Source organism: Microcaecilia unicolor, chromosome 13 (genome assembly GCF_901765095.1).
Source record: "Microcaecilia unicolor chromosome 13, aMicUni1.1, whole genome shotgun sequence".
In the NCBI taxonomy this organism is placed as follows: domain Eukaryota; kingdom Metazoa; phylum Chordata; class Amphibia; order Gymnophiona; family Siphonopidae; genus Microcaecilia; species Microcaecilia unicolor.
Window position 1 is genome coordinate 92,827,398 of NC_044043.1, and position 17,172 is coordinate 92,844,569.

Below are 17,172 nucleotides of genomic sequence, written 5' to 3' on the forward strand. Positions count from 1 at the left end.
AGCTAGAAATGAAGTTTCAGTTTTCCCAGACATTTCTAGATGGACACAACAGAGGAGGAAGAGGTTTCTGGAAATGAAACAAGAATCTATTGGGATAAACGTTAGTTTCCAACTGAGATTTCCTTGCAAGCGTTTACTTCTTTTTAAAGACAATAGATATGTGTTTTTTTTTTTGAGCCAGAACAGTTGTGAAACTTTCTTAATATGCAAGGTAAAAAGGAGGAGCACCAGATGTGAAGCGGTTTAATTGACAGGGGTAACCTCCTGCTTAACGTTTTTTGATAGAATTAAGATTATTAGACCAACTTCCTTTGGTATATTGTTGGATTTTCTCCCTTACTAGTGGACTGTTAAAACCAATATTTTAATTTACTATATTAATATAATTTTCTTGTTGAAGAATTATTTAAGTATTGGTGTATCTAATCAAAGATTGTATCTTTGTATTAAATGAAAATCAATAACAGAAATGATTAATAATAGAGCTAGAAACCACAAAAGCAGAAGCAGAGATGAGTTCCTGCACTATGCCCGGTGGAGGGCTGGAGCTGAGGCAAGAGGGGGCTGATGCTGGGGCTGGATGGAGGGCTGATGCTGTCACTGGGGCTAGGAGAAATTGGGTAGGGGATGAGGCGGAAAATTGTGTTTTGGGTTACTGAATGGAATCCACCTAAAAAGCAACAAAACAAATTTTTTTTTCCTTGATGTAAATACATAGTAACGTAGTAGATGGCGGCAGAAAAAGACCTGCATGGTCCACCCAGTCTGCCCAACAAGATAAACTCATATGTGCTACTTTTTGTGTATACCTTACCTTGATTTATACCTGTCCTTTTCAGGGCACAGACCGTGTAAGTCTGCCCAGCACTATCCCCGCCTCCCAACCACCAGCCCCTCCTCCCACCACCGGCTCTGGCACAGACCGTATAAGTCTGCCCAGCACTATCCCCGCCTCTGCCACCCAATCTCGGGCTAAGCTCCTTAGGATCCATTCCTTCTGAACAGGATTCCTTTATGTTTGTCCCACGCGTGTTTGAATTCTGTTACCGTTTTCATTTCCACCACCTCCCGCGGGAGGGCATTCCAAGCATCCACTACTCTCTCTGTGAAAAAATACTTCCTGACATTTTTCTTGAGTCTGCCCCCCCCCCCTTCAATCTCATTTCATGTCCTCTCGTTCTACCTCCTTCGCATCTCCGGAAAAGGTTCGTTTGCGGATTAATACCTTTCAGATATTTGAACGTCTGTATCATATCACTCCTGTTTCTCCTTTCCTCCAGGGTATACATGTTCAGGTCATCAAGTCTCTCCTCATACGTCTTGTAACGCAAATCCCTTACCATTCTCGTAGCTTTTCTTTGCACCGCTTCAATTCTTTTTACATCCTTCGCAAGGTTACGGCCTCCAAATACAATGATAAACTGTGGATTATCAGTAGCACTATAAGAACAGTTCTGGACCGTGTCAGCAGCGTCTGTAGAGTGTTGGGGGTGAAGCTGCTGCAGAGCTTGGGCAGCGGGTCGATTTATCCAGTAGCAGCGATTTCCAGATCACTATCCAGATAACTTTAGGACAGCAGTATGTGACAGTCCTAAAACGGTCCAGATAGCGATAAGAGGTGCTCACCACTATGTCTGGTTATTCAGCGCTGCTCACAGTGGATAATGGACTGAATATCTTGATTACCTTTAAAACTCATGATAACCCCACAATGTTTAAATATTGACCTGTGTTGTATTATTAGGGCTTCTGATTTTAGGAGTTCCTCTTTGAAATTTTACGTTTATTTTTGAGGCTTCCTCAAGGTCAGAAAAAAAGAGGGGTTAATGCACGTCAGAAAGGGTGGTATATCGAGGAAGTGACATTGCAGCTCTGGATGGCAGCCTGATCCCCGAGCTCCTGTTTCCCCACTAAATTAACTTGCTTAATCCCTTGCCATCTGCCTTTGCATTAGCCTTACCTGTGCTCCTGTACATAAGTTCATAAGCACTGCCATGCTGGGAAAAGACCAAAGGTCCATCAAGCCCAGCACTCCGTCTCCGACAGCGGCCAATGCAGGCCCCAAGAACCTGGCAAAATCCCAAAATTTAATAACGATATTTTACAGGCAACCTGTTAAAAATAGGTGCTTTGAGGGAACAAGATGGCGACCAGAGAGGAAGCAGATCTCTGAGCTCCCGATCTCTGCTAAAGTCGGTGGTGGAGTGAACTTTCTACCCGATACCATCATGGGGAAAAGAAAGGGGAAATCGGCGAAACCAACCTCCTCTGGTCCCGCTAATTCCACCCCCCGCCAACAGACGCTCGAGAGTTGTGGAATTCGAAGACTGGAGTTGCAGACGCCCACGACGGTCAGTTTCGATGTTTCTTCATCGAACTACAGCATGGAAGGCGCCTCGTTGAGTTCGCCTTCATTCACTGCCCCTCCTCGACCCGGAACCTGTTTTGCAGTCGGAGAACAGCTAGGAGAGCGGACCAAAGTGCCTAGCTCTCTAGCTGTGTTAGGAGGTCCCGCTGCAAGTGAACCCTTAGAAGCGACTTCCATCGTGAAGGTAGGGGGAAACCCCACTTCTACTAATGCTTCGAGGGGAGTATCCGGAGAAGTTCGGGGAGTTGTTAAATCAGCAGTGATTACTTTAGAGAATCTCTGGGACGTCATGCAGAGTATGAATAAGAACCTGATCCAGGTAATTGATATTTTAAGAGAAGATTTATTATCAGCTAAATCTATGCAAACCCTGACAGCTTCTCAAGCTCAAAAAAACAAGGAGAATATTGAAAATAAGGATGTGGAATTGAAATCTTTACAAAATCTCACGACTTTAATAATTAAAGATAAAGAGACTCTGGTAAAAAGAATTGAATATTTAGATAATCAGAATAGGAAGAACAATTTGAGATTTCTCAACTTTCCTAAAGCACCTTTAATACCACCTATTGACTTGCTTAAGAAATATTTTGAAGAAATCCTAAAAATTCCTAAAGAAAGTTTTCCTCCTGTGGTCAAGGCTCAATATATATTTGGGAAATCTTCTAAACCAGAATGCTCACCCGAATTGAATGTAACAGCTTTTCTAGAAGATTCTCTTGAGACAATTACACAAAGATTGACTTTATTAGTTACTTTTGCTTTTGAAGTTGACAGGAATAATATATTCCGCTTATATTTTAAGAATATGCAAGCCATGTTTTTGGGGGGTAAAATTATGATTTACCCGGATCTTAATAGAGATACGCAACGGAGAAGGCGAGAGTTTTTGGCTCTTAAACCGAGGACTCTCGCCCTAGGAGGGACTTATATCTTAAAGTATCCATGTAGATGCCTGGTAACTGTTAATAATGCCACTTATGTTTTCCTTGACCCCCAAAAAATGGCTGAATTTATAATTGTAAAGGAAAAGGGAACTGTTCAGCCTTGAATGGCCCCTATGACATGCTGGTTGTACCATCTAGTGGATGTCTAATACTCATCTCTCTGAGTGATTGTAAAAGGGAAGGATTTTCCTTTCCTTGTTTTTCCTTAAGGTTACATTTTTTCCTATATCTTGTTCCCCCAACTATTGTGGTCAATATATAAATTTTTTGTTTCCTTTTTATTTAATCCTAATAATGGAGAGATTTATCTCTGTTTATAATATATCTTTAATCCTGCATTTATATTAATATGAATGTAATTTGTTGAAAAGTATAAATAAAAATTAAAAAAAAAATTTAATAACGATCAATGGACTTTTCCTTCAGGAAAAGTGAGATGATATGGCTTCCTGAACTAAATCTGCTAGTAAGGAGGGCAGTAAGCTCCCCCATAAGACGGGACCCAAACCTTCCTTGCGATATGCGTCCCCAGGCCCTGATTCCACGTCTGAGTCACAGTCCTTATCAGCCTGTTGATGCTGCTTTTCTTACTGCTGATTTTGTATCCTCTAAAGGTGGACTTGTTGTTTCCGATCACGCTCCTACTTGGGTTGAATTATTTGATGTTGAGGGAGAACCCAGGACTAGATACTGGTCCCTTAATAATGCTTTGTTGGGAGACGAGTCTCTGGTTCAAGGGTTACATGGAAAACCAATGAGCTCTATTTCTTTTGTACACATGAGGTCAGTCCTGGTTTCAATTGGGACCGCAACTGATGTGACTGGGCAAAACCAGAACTGGAGATCATCACAGAAAAGGTGATGCCTTCTACGAAGCTCATAGAAAACCTGAAAGGGACCTACTGCAATGGAAAGGAGAGGAAATATCATAGGAAAGATACAAGAGACATGCTTCAAAGACAAGAATGCAGGAGAGACCAGCAGGCATGAAAGGTTCTAGACCAGTGGTTCTCAAACCTGGCCTGCAGGACCACCAGCCAGTTGGATTTTCAGGATACCCTTAATGAGTATGCATGAGAACAATTTGCATATAATGAAGGTGACAGGCATGCAAATCTGCCTCATGCATTCATTAGGGACACCCTAAAAACTCGACTGGCTGGTGGTCCCACAGGACAGGTTTGATAACCACTGGTCTAGACTAGTGCTATACAAAAGGGACAGGGGTACACAGAGGCAGGGCTGAGATACAGGGCACAGAGCAGGCAATCCTAACTTACAGACGGTGCGACCAATGGAGATGGTGATAGAGGTCTGCAGGACGCCAGAGCCGCTGCTGACACGGCAGATGTACTCGCCGGAATCAGCTGATGAGGCCTTGATAATCCGTAGCCTGGAGTCCAAGACCTTAGAGGGAAAAAAATTTCTTTATTTAAAAGATTTCTTCTTCAGATGTCAACTGATCTGCTTAGATTTCAGTGGGTGGGAGCAAGATTCCGGAAGCCTCCACAACTCAAACCTACTAGAGGCCCCTGGCTCATTTATGATGCCTCCAACCTATGTTGCTTTTTATAAATCATAGAAGTAACCAACACAAGAAGTCTGCATATAATTTCATAGGTTGCAAAGTGATTTTTTTAAATAACATACAGATATTCACACATTACTGGTAATCACAGGTAGTTTAATGATAAAGGAGAACTATTTTTCCTTAACATTTTGAAATTTGCATTTTACATTTGATTACTTGCCTTTCCAAACCCAATATCACGGTGAGTTACATCTCAGGTGCGGGTAGATCCCTGGCCCAGATGGTTTACAATTTAAGAGCTAGGTTTAAACTAAAGCACATTATTTTCTGCAGTTTATACAGCAGAATATATTTACTAATAGCATGCACAAAGGCTGTTGCACAATTTAGCTAATCTAGCTCTGCAGGGAAGTGTGTCCAGTCAATGACCTCAAGAGTCAAATATGATTTATTAAGTAGGCTGGTGAGACAACAACTTCCATCCAGGGCTGCAATGCTACTATCATCAGAGGTAGTAGTGCTGATCATGCAACAAGAGAACTTTTGAAAATGGCTTCCACAACAGCCATAAGTAATGCCACACTGGGAAAAGACCAAGGGTCCATCGAGCCCAGCATCCTGTCCACGACAGCGGCCAATCCAGGCCAAGGGCACCTGGCAAGCTTCCCAAACATACAAACATTCTATACAATCAAGCCATTGTGACATCACTAATGAGGTTGGCTCTTATTGGTGGAATGAGCCACTATGACATCACAATAGGTTAAATCACTGCTCTATGTAATAAAAGTGAGCCAAGTAGAGGACATAAGTACATAAGTAATGCCACACTGGGAAAAGACCAAGGGTCCATTGAGCCCAGCATCCTGTCCCCGACAGCGGCCAATCCAGGCCAAGGGCACCTGGCAAGCTTCCCAAACGTACAAACATTCTATACATGTTATTCCTGGAATTGTGGATTTTTCCCAAGTCCATTTAGTAGTGGCTTATGGACTTGTCTTTTAGGAAACCGTCCAACCCCTTTTTAAACTCCGCCAAGCTAACCGCCTTCACCACGTTCTCCGGCAACGAATTCCAGAGTTTAATTATGCGTTGGGTGAAGAAAACTTTTCTCCGATTTGTTTTAAATTTACTACACTGTACTTTCATCGCATGCCCCCTAGTCCCTAGTATTTTTGGAAAGCGTGAACAGACGCTTCACATCCACCTGTTCCACTCCACTCATTATTTTATATACCTCTATCATGTCTCCCCTCAGCCGTCTCTTCTCCAAGCTGAAAAGCCCTAGCCTCCTTAGCCTTTCTTCATAGGGAAGTCGTCCCATCCCCGCTATCATTTTAGTCGCCCTTCGCTGCACCTTTTCCAATTCTAGCCAATTTGTGCTTCACCGGCTTTTCCAAATCACCTTGAAGGACTCCGCTATAGAGTTACAAGCAATCTCCTCTGATAGTTCAAAGCTCATACCCATACTGGAAAAGTCACAGGAGCTGATCGCTTCGTTTTACACCAGTGAGAGTCCAGCTTTCCTTAAATCACAGAAATACATGGAGAAATTAGGCCATACCTGATCATTTTCTTTCCATTAGTCCTTCCCACTATTTCAGGACTTACAGGAATAGTTTGGCAAGTTTGGAAGTAGCAGCATGATGCACTGATCCAACATCAATGATCATTTCGTTATTATTCAGATTTGAATACTGCCTTTCAGCCAGACAACCAAAGTGGTTTACAAAATTAAAAGAAAAATGACAGAGAATGGAACTCCATCAAATATAGGATTGAAAAAAAAATGGGGGGGGGGGGGGAGAGAAAAAAGTTCTCTGCAGCCAACAGACCACCACCCTATTCCCTAACCCTATGTCTTCAGCCTTTCTCCCACCCTAGTCTGTCCCCCCCTCAAACTTCCTTCTTATAGCGTCCTCCTACTCCCTAGACATATCTTTACATATTGCTCTGTGATGCATTCTTCTTTCTCATAAGAGTCTCGTATCATCCCAGAGCTACAGCCTTCACTTTTGGCTTCAGGTCTTATTCTGGGATCACTTCTGAGTCTCGCCACCTCCTGAGTGTCGTTTCAGCCTTTTCCTATTCTCTGCCACTTTGGGATGACTTCTCTCACCATAGATGATATGAGCCCTTGTCCTTCGCCAGTGTCTTTCAAACGATGCAGTCCCAACTGCTCCACCAATGTGGTTCTGTGAATTCTCCCACCGACAGTAAAGCGGAGACCAATCAGATAAAACCACCTACACCTCACGTTTCCTGCTTGGAGCCACTCTATTAACTCTTTAAAGTCCCGTCTATGACGTATCGCACCTGGTGAGAAGTTAGGAAAAATGTCAAGCTGATTATTCTACCACACTACTTGGCCAAGCCTCTACGCTGCACGGAGGATCTGCTCCCTGGCCACAAATTCATGTAGACAGACCACCGCATTGCTTGTAAACTTTGTTTATTTAAAAAATTTATATTCCGCAATATCCTGCAACTCTAGATGGATCACTTGCTAGTTTTGGGACCCGGTATTCAATGAGCCTGCTGTATTTTTCTCACGTGCTGCTCACATTATCTCCTGGAAGATTTGCTTCACTAGATCCTTGTAGGCCTCTTCTGTCTTCCACCTCTGGCAAGCTCCTCACCCTCAAATTGTTTTGATGACCAGCAGTTCTCCAAATCTTCCATTTTCAGTAGTAAGCCCTCATCACTTTTTTTTTCCAGGTCGCCTATTTTCATTTTCAGCACTTCCATATCTTCATTATAAGCCTCCAGTTTGCTCCTCATTTTATCAACCCGGCACCCAGCTCTGTGATCACTGAGCAGTTACGAAAGCCATTTAAAAAACCCCCCAAAAAACTCTTCAAACCATGGATTGAGATCAGCATGGCCTGGTAGCTCTTCCCCTGGTCTAATGATGGGTTAAGTATCACAGCACCTGCTTCTGCTGTTACTATTTTGGCACTCACATGCTGTTCTCGCTCCAACTCCGTGTACACAAAAGTTTTTACGTCCACCAGCCGCCATTTTGCTGTCATTTATTTACTTTGTTGTACTCTGTCTGGGATCTGCCCGATGCCCTACAAGTTCTGAAAAACAACCCTGCTCCCCGAATTATCAGGATTACCTGCAGAGCTTACCTCTCAGGCAGCCATTCACTGCCGTAATTTCACTTCCTCCCTGGTAAGGCTTAAGAATTCAAACCCAAGATCCACCCCCCTTCCTCTAGGTACCTGGTGATTAGATGAGAGGGTGCCCCCAGGTCTGTACCACGTGACAGTGGGCTGCACGTGGCCTGTAGTGACACAGTTCAACTCTATTGTTTGTCCCTCGGTCAGAGAGCTTGCGGACGGCTCAATCCTGATGGTAGGTGTGATGCCAGCAGCTGCAAAAGACCAGAAGGAAGAGAGTTATAGCAATAAAGACCCTCCATCACGGGGATTAAAACATAAGTAGAATGGGAGGGAGATATCAATCTAGAGGCAGTGCAGGATATGTTATCGGGGGAGGGGGTGAAGGGTGTAGGCTGGGGCATCCCCTTGGTTGGCATGGTTGTGCAGTTTTGACGAAGATATGTGTGAAATTTATTCAGACCGCCCAGAACACAGCAGCGAGGCTGATCTTTGGAAAATCAAAATTCAAATCTGCCAAGCCCCTTCGTGAAAAATTACACTGGCTTCCCATTAAGGAACGTATCGCCTTTAAGGTCTGTACCTTGATTCATAGGATTATTTACGGAGAAGTTCATGAATACTTGCTAGATCTGGTTGATTTGCCACCCAGAAACAGTTCCAGTTTCTCCCGATCCTACCTAAATTTACATTATCCAGACTGCAGCGGCCTAAAATACAAATCTACCTGCGCATCCAACTTCTCCTTCATAGGCACACAACTTTGGAATGCACAACCCAAAATCTTAAAATCAATTCAGAATCATCTAAATTTCAGAAAATTATTGAAGGCCACCTTGTTCAAGAAGGCTTACCTTCCAGACTCAACCTAAATTACCTCTTCATTGACCCTTTTATCTTGTATTATCTTATCATCTTTGCTGTTTTATATGCTACCTATTTGATTACTATCTTACTATGACATTGTTTAATTGTACTTTTTTGAACTGTAGCCTACCCTTTGGTTATGTGTAAGCCACATTGAGCCTCAACCAGTGGGAAAATGTGGGGTATAAATGTGTTAAATAAATAAATAAATACTGGTATGTAATGGCTTATGAATGTGTGTTTGGAAGCTGCTTAGAATACAGAGATGCAGTGGCGTACCAAGGGGGGGGCGGTCCGCCCCAGGTGCACGCCGCTGGGGGGGGGGGTGCCACGCGCCGGTCAGCGTCGTTGGTTTCCATGCTCCCTCTGCCCCGGAACAGGAAGTAACCTGTTCCGGGGCAGAGGGAGCATGGAAACGAACGACGCTGACCGGTGCGCGGCATCCCCCCCCCAGCGGTGTGCACCCGGGGGGGTGGCGCATCGTCGATCTGCCCCGGGTGTCAGCGCCCCTTGGAACACCACTGCAGAGATGGTCAGAATATAAAATCTTTTAAATAAAGAGTGTATTCGCCAGCAGCAGGCAAATAAATTAGCGAAACTATGTATTTTCTAAACGAAATATGGGGCCAGTTAGGGGAGGAGCGAGGGTGTTCCAAAAAAGTGATCCATTTAGCAGTGATGTTCAGTCGTTAACTGGATAGCATATATACGTTTAGTTTAGACCTGCTGCCTAAACTGAATGGACACTGCCAACGCCAGGCCGGGGTTTAACTTAAGCCGGCACGTGCCGGCTGAATACTGGACTTTGACAGGAATGAAGTGCTGTTCCATAAGTTCTCATCATCCATACTGTGGACAAACTTACGATAACCAGGATGTACGCGTGGGGTGACAGAGACAACGAAGGAGGCCTGCTGGATGCCAGAATCACTTCGGACTTGGCAAACATACTCGCCCGCATCAGCCAAGGAGGGATGGACGAGCCGCAATCGGGAGCCAGAGACCTGAAAATTTAAAAAAAGGAGACCAGATGAGTAACTCACGATGGAGGAGGAGGATGGTGATGCATAACCACTGCCCCTCACAGCTGCCATGTCCCTTCACCTTAAAGCACCAGAGGAAGACTGGGGCCAGGATGCACTAAAACAATCGTTAATGCCCGTTGCTTACCGATTCCTTAGCGAATCGGTAACCTACGGGAATGCATCAAGGGAATGCAAATGAGCTGCTCGTTGTAGCTCACTTGCATTCTCTATTACATCGTTAAACAGTCGGCCAGTCGAGCATGCACAGAGCAGCCAAGCGTTATGCTGGCTGCTCTGCGCATGCCAAATACGCCTTCCTGTGCCGCCCGAAAGGAAGATGCTGCACCACTCACCCCCTCCATGGCCTGTTGCAGGAAGGCTCCGATGCGACTCGATCCAAGGAGAGTGCAGTTGAAGACATCCATCCAAAAAGACATCCTTTTTGGATGTCCTCCCCCCCCCCCCCCCCCCGCAATAATAAAAACTTCCATTTTGGATGTCCTTCACTCAGCTGAAAGACCCAGAAGTCTCTGAGCCAATCATGGCGCGTTTAAACGCATTGTGATTGGCTCAGAGACTTCCGGGTCTCTCAGCTGCGTGAAGGACGTCTAAAAAGGAAGTTTTTATTATTGCGGGGGAAGGACGTCCAAAAAGGACGTCTTTTTTTGAAGCGGAGCACTAATAATAACCTCAAAAGCTTAAGGGTGGGTTTTGTGGGGGGTTTTTTTTTTTTGAGTGAAGAACGTCCATAAAGGACGTCCCTGACAAGCACTTGGACATTCCCCCCCCCCCCCCCCCCCCCCCCGATTTTTTTTGTTATATTTATTGAAGTTTTCAATCCCACGCAGCCCCAACGAGAGGTACAGACCTCTCGTTAGATTTTCCAGCGTTAAGGCAATTGGGAAAACGGTAGTGCGTCTCATTACAATAGGGTTTCTACACAATTTGCTCATCTGCATTCCGTTTTCGTTAGCTGCTACCGTCTTCGGAAAATGGCTCGGAGAAGCCTTTAGTGCATGCCAGGGTAATCTACTTGCTCGTTAATGGCTCGTTAAGTTTAGTGCATCTGGCCCTGGGTTAGCAGCGTGCAGCCATACCTGCTAACCTAAGAAGACATGCGCCTGGAACTCTTCAGGGGCTTCTTCGTTCAACACACAGAGATGACATTTTGGGTCCAGAGACACTAAATTTAACCTACATTACAGCAGACACCCAGATCTGCAGGAGGACAGCAGTGAACTGTTCTGATGTGCAAGTGGTGGTGGTGATGGGGAGCGAGCAGAGCAGTGGTTCCCAAAAAACCTGGTCCTGGAGGCACCCCAGCCAGTCAGGTTTTCAGGATATCCACAATGAGTATTCATATGAGAGATGTGCAATTCTCGCTCATGAATATTCATTGTTGCTATCCTGAAAACCTGACTGGCTGGGGTGTTTCCAGGATCAGGTTTGGAAACCACTGGAGGAGAGTAACCTACCCCCCCCCCCCCCCCCCTCCACACACACATACAGAACTAGCAGTTCAGTTTTAAAGAGAATTTTAGTTCCATCCTCTGGCTCAGGTTCTGCATGGCCAACCTATTTAAGAGCATTTAAGGGGGATTAAAACACATATGCTACAAGAAAAATCATTAAACTGCTTCCCATACCTGGTGGTTGGGTGGGAGGCTGCCTCCTGGCCTGTGCCACCTGACCGTGGGTTGCGGCTGGCCTGCAACTATACAAGTCAAGTCCACCGTCTGTCCCTCAGTGATCAAATCTGATGAGGACTCAATCCTCACTGGATTGACAGTGCCTGTAACTGGAGGAGCCAAAAAAAGAGAGGGTTATACAAGTGGCCCCTATCCTGCAGTTCCAAGCCCCTCCCTCAAAAAAAACCAACCACCATTAGGAAACTCAATAGACACGACAGAGATCTTAAATTGACCCCTCGAATCGCTGACAGGATTTACTCTCATTTTCTTCAGGAGGTCCTACTGTCAGACTGACTTCTGTTATGTCACGAGTACACGTATTCCTCTCAGTGCTCTCCAATTCATACCTCTAATGACGACGACTTCTATTCTGGCTTCTGCGGATCCAGAGGAGCTGGTTCCGACACACCGGTACACTCCGCCATCGGCTGCTGTGATGGAGGGTATCACCAAGGTGGAGATGTCCCCCCTCTCGGTACGAGACTGCAAACAGAATGGGATAAAGAGTCACACTGGTGGGCCTGGGCTCGAGTGGAATCAAAGGCCAGGCCCCTGGGTCTCTGCGGCCTGACGATGGTGGTTTCTGTGGCAAGATACCTCGAATTGAGCAGCTAATCGCTTTAAACTCTGTACCATGTCTGCACTGGGAAAATTCTCCACACATATATAGTAAAAAAATTCAACGCATTGACAGAAAAATGTTTCATAGTCTGCTAATAAATAATATCTAAAGGAGATTCAGTAAAGCTTAACATCTCTCTCAACTTAACGTAAGAGTGATGTCAAAGTGAGAGCTCAGTCCTTTTCTTATCCATATTCATTCACCGTAAGAAGTCCTACTCAGAGAGAAAGTTCAGAAAAATGATTCATTTTATGCTCTGATTTTCTTCATCCGTTCAATTGCAACACTCCTCTAGGGTTTTTTTTAATGCGTTCTAATAGAGTGAATATTGGAATGAATTATGTAAAAGGGACTGAAGTGCATCTGTTTGTAAAGATAAGCGCAATAGCTCCTCAAGCAAGGATGGAAAAGCAGCAAATTAAGCATGCAGAAAGAAAAAAAAAAAACGAACATCTCAGACAGGTTTGAAAACCAGAACAGTATCTTCTGAAAATGGAGCCATCAAACAACACTCCCCTTGCTCCCTAGAGCAAGTTGTTAGAACTGTTAGAAATGCCGACTGCCCCCTCATTCCAAAAGCATTCCTCCCCACCCCACCCTTTCAGCACTGTGGCACATAGACAAATAAGGAAATTAATGGCTCTAAAAGGCCCCGCCCCACACTTCCAAAGTCTCACAGTCCCCTCATGCCCCCCCCATACAATCGTTGCCGCTGCTGCCCCCCCCCAATTGTCATCCGCTGCCACCCCACACCACGATCATCGCCGCTGACGCCCTCCCTCCCCCCCGGATCGCTGCCACAATTCAAATACCTTGGGTGGTGGGGATCCTGAGACCCCGTCAGCAGAAGACGTTTTCCTCCAGCGCCGACTTTTCACTCTGCCGATTGCCTGCCCCTGCTTTTCCTCTCAGGGCATGCTCGGTTTCGAAACCGAGAATGTGCACCTGAGAGGAAAAGCAGCCGCTCAGCAAGCGATGGGCAGAACAGCAGCGTTGGAGGAAGACCTGCAGTGTCTGCTCCTCTGAGTCCTCCCCAGCCTCCAAGGGGGGGGGGGGGGGGGCCCAGCGCCGGAGTTTTCGCTCTCCTGTTCCAGTCGGGACGCGATCACTCAGGTCCCGTCAGGAGAAGAAGAGAGAGGAAGACCCTGGTGCCGAGCCCCCCTTGGAGGCCTGGGCTTGGGGGATTTTGTCCCCCCGCCCCCCCCCCCCCCTCAGTGGCCCTGTCACCAGTCAAACTATTCCAAATAATGTAATGTCCCAATAAATTACACTGGAAATCTAGGGGTCTGCACCACAGGAATGCTACAGCAGTGGCAGAAGCGGGGCAGCAGGGCACATGAGTTAGATGAAAACAATTAATGCAGGTTTAATCACAGCCTGGGCTAGGGGAGTTTCCAAAAGCACATCAAATATGTATTTTGCCTCAGGAATGAAACAGACGTTATCACACAAGCGAGGTATTTTCTTGGTCTGAGCTGCTTTAACATGGTCACTACACCAGCAGACATTACAGAACCAGCATTTTCAAAGAAAAACTTTAGGAAAGCAAAGAGAAATATTAAACCCAGGTAAGCTAAATATTGTGCTGTATGTTGCCGAGTGGGAATGAAGCCTCACAGGTCTGGGCTCTGCTTTGCCAGTCTTTTTATAGCAGTGGTTCCCAACGTGTCCTGGGGACACCCCCAGCCAGTTTGGCTTCAGGACATCCATAATGAATATTCCTGACAGATTTGCATGCAGGGGAGGAGAGAATAGGTTGGGCTCTGGCAGTGATGATACCAACCAGTGCCATTCTGATTCTTGCACTGGGACACTCAAGACAGAGTTAGGGTCTCATTTAGGAATTTGTGTTAACAAGTTTTGTGAGCTATGTGCTTAGGGAGTTATTTAATAACGGTCCGCATATTAAACTCATTAACCCTTGTTATCTACCAGTGGCTGAAATTCCACATAGGTGGATCCAGCCAATCACCTGTGTGGATCTCAGTGAAGCCTTTGAAAATTTCACCTTAAAAGGCCTCTTGGCACCTTTTGAAAAAACAAGGATGCTGATTTTGCTGCCAAGTCTAACCATACAGCCTGTACTGGAAATCTGACACCTACAAAAAATCCCCCTCTAGGAAGAATTTAATTAGGTGGAAAATTTGCCTTTTTTTTTCTTACTGTGTGTCTTTATTACAATTAATCGAACAGCACAAATATCTGTAGCACATAAAGGCAAGCAATGCAGTCCGGGCAAGCTACCTGGAGCTCCTGAATTCGTCTCTGAAGAGCTTCCAGGCTGCTACTTCTGAAGTGAAGGAAACCAAAGGAAGAAAGAGCCTGAAGAGAGAGAAACCAAGGAGGAAGAATTCAAAGAAGAGACAGAAAAGAGGATCCAAAGAGGAAGAATTCAAAGAAGAGACAGAAAAGAGGAACCAAGGAGGAAGAGACCAGGAAAGAGAGAGAGAGGGAAAATGAAGGAGGAAAGTACCGAGGGTTGGAGGACAGAGAGAGAGAAAGCAAAAGAGAAGAAGAGAAAGAGAGAGAGAGAGCAGAGAAGTCAAACAGAGGTTGGGTGTGGCCTGCAACTATACTCCTTTGATTTTCAGGACCAGTGACAAGTGCTCACTCCAATATTTGGAGACTGGCTGTGGCAACCTTTAGCAGATTTAGGGGCCCTTTTACTAAAGTGCGTTAGCGTCAATGCACGCCCAACATGCGTCAAAATGGAGTTACCGCACCCTTGTGGTAATTTCATTTTTGGCGCATGTCCGCTACGCGCGCCCAAAAGATATTTTTTTAATTTTCTGGTGCGCGTCAGCTACACGCAGCAAAGTGGCATTTGGCGCGCGTAGGTCATTACCGCCCGGTTACCGCATGAAACTTTACCGCTAGGCCAATGGCTGGCGGTAAAGGTCTCAGACCCAAAATGGACACGCGGCAATTTTCATTTTGCAGAAGCAAGTAGGAAAGGCAGGCTCTTCTAAAAACCGGAGGAGACGTCTATAAAGAAACAATTCTTTATTGCAAGCGAAGTGACGACGACTCAACACAGCTGTGTTTCAGCGCTAGCTCGCGCCTTCTTCTGGAGTCTTATGGTGTATAGCTGATTGTGTAAAGTTGATAGTTTGTTACACAAAAAACTTTCATATAAAAGGTATAAACTTCCACTGTCAGAACAGAGAAGAGCACCGTAGTGTAGCAATCAGCTATACATCATAAGGCTCCTGAAGAAAGCGCGAGCTAGCGCCGAAACACAGCTGTGTTGAGTCGTCACTTCGCTTGCGATAAAGAATTGTGCCTTTATAGACGTCTCCTCCGGTTTTTAGAAGAGCCTACCTTTCCTACTTCTTGCTTCGGCATCCTTTTACGTAGGAACTAGTGTACCTCCACCTCTTTGGGGTGGTTTTCTTTGCTCAATTTTCATTTTGCCATAAGTCCATTTTCGGCAAAAATTTTTAAAAGGCCTTTTTTTTACAGGCGTGCTGAAAAATGGAACGGCGCATGCCCAGAACCCGCACCTACACTACCGCAAGCCATTTTTCAGCGCACCTTAGTAAAGGACCCCTTAGAAACAGTGGCGTCGCGAGGGCAGCTGACACCCGGGGCGGGTCGCCGCTGCGCACCCCCCCCCCGGGTGCAGCGCGATGCACCCTCCCCCCTCCGTAGCGCAACACCCCCCCCGCCCGCCCGCGAGAACATACCTGGAAGGCGGTGAAGGGAGGGCCAATCCGCCGAGTGCACGCCGCTGGGGGGGTGTCGGCGTCTCGCTGGTTCCTTGCTCTCTCTGTCCCAGAACAGGAAGTAACCTGTTCCAGGGCAGAGAAAGCAAGGAACCAGTGAGGCGCCGACACCCCCCAGCGGCGTGCACCCGGGGTGGACCGCCCCACCGCCCCCCCTTCCTACGCCACTGCTTAGAAATATTAATGTCAAATATGTCAAACAGTCCCTCATTAGCACTCAAAGTGGTATTCCCAAACTGAAAGCCAAGTGCTAAAGACCCACAGGTGGGATAGCCCGATCATTTAGTAGCAAGTGTGACTTGCCACTGGTGCACCTTCCCCCCTCCCCCCCCCCCTCCCTTTCCCACCACCAATGAGAGGAAATCTGGGATGGTACAATTTTTGCGACCCTTCCATATATGCTCACTCAGTCCTTGGTTTTGCACTGTCCATGGGATTTGAACCCTGGCTTCCCTGGGTCTCAGTCCACTGATCAAGTCATTAGGTCGTTCCTCAACATAGTATATCACCCGGGCCTGTAATCTGGTTGTACACACAGGAATTTAAGAAGCTAAGACTCTGCTTTTGGGCTCAGACCTGCTACAATATAGTTATTCTGTGCTGCCGCGTATGTGTCATTGCAGTGTGTTATGGAGATTCTGGCTTCATGTCAGCTGCTGGTTAAAAAAAGGAAATGTCTGTTAACTTCCTGAATCTCCTCCTCTGTTTCAATACCTGCAGCGGCATTAGCTAGAAAGTAAAAACAAAACCTCACCACGACTGAGTGTTGGATTTGTATTGGGTGAAACGGGTATATTTTATCCATTTGGAATCTCTGTTACTTCCTTTATTTTTCAAGTACTCGTAGAAAGGTACGACCTTGTTTTGCGTGCATTACAATTCGTAGAAAGAAAGATCCTTCTCATTAACCATTACCTGTGATGGTAAACTGCCGCCCTCCTTCTTCCAGGAAATGGTTGCTGTGGGGGTCCCTGTTGCCCGACAGTACAGTCTCACCGTGTCGCCTTCTTGCACCTCTGTCCTTTCCGGGCTCACCTGCACTTCTGGGAGGTTTCCACCTGTAGCACGAAACGCTTAAGTTCAACCCAGAGTTCATTATCGTCAGGAAATGCATCTAGTCCCCTCTCCTCCTGCCCCCGTTACTCTCCTTTTTCAACCTACTTCCCTCCCCAATCGCTACGTGTGATCTGAGTTACCAAAGAACCTGATAGTGTGGAGTGAAAAGTAGAGAGGGAAGTGCTTTTTCGGTAAAACTTTGGATGATTTCTTTT

General features: G+C 45.8%; 1 protein-coding gene across 1 annotated transcript in view; it reads right to left on the reverse strand.

Moving 5' to 3' along the window:
* The window catches only part of HSPG2 (heparan sulfate proteoglycan 2), a 428,317-nt gene that overhangs the window by 103,110 nt on the left and 308,035 nt on the right, over positions 1 to 17,172 (reverse strand). Inside the window, 6 exon segments of the mRNA XM_030222172.1 lie at positions 4,596 to 4,722; positions 8,074 to 8,225; positions 9,704 to 9,842; positions 11,510 to 11,661; positions 11,902 to 12,037; positions 16,817 to 16,959. Of these exon segments, the coding sequence (XP_030078032.1) occupies positions 4,596 to 4,722; positions 8,074 to 8,225; positions 9,704 to 9,842; positions 11,510 to 11,661; positions 11,902 to 12,037; positions 16,817 to 16,959 (849 nt within the window).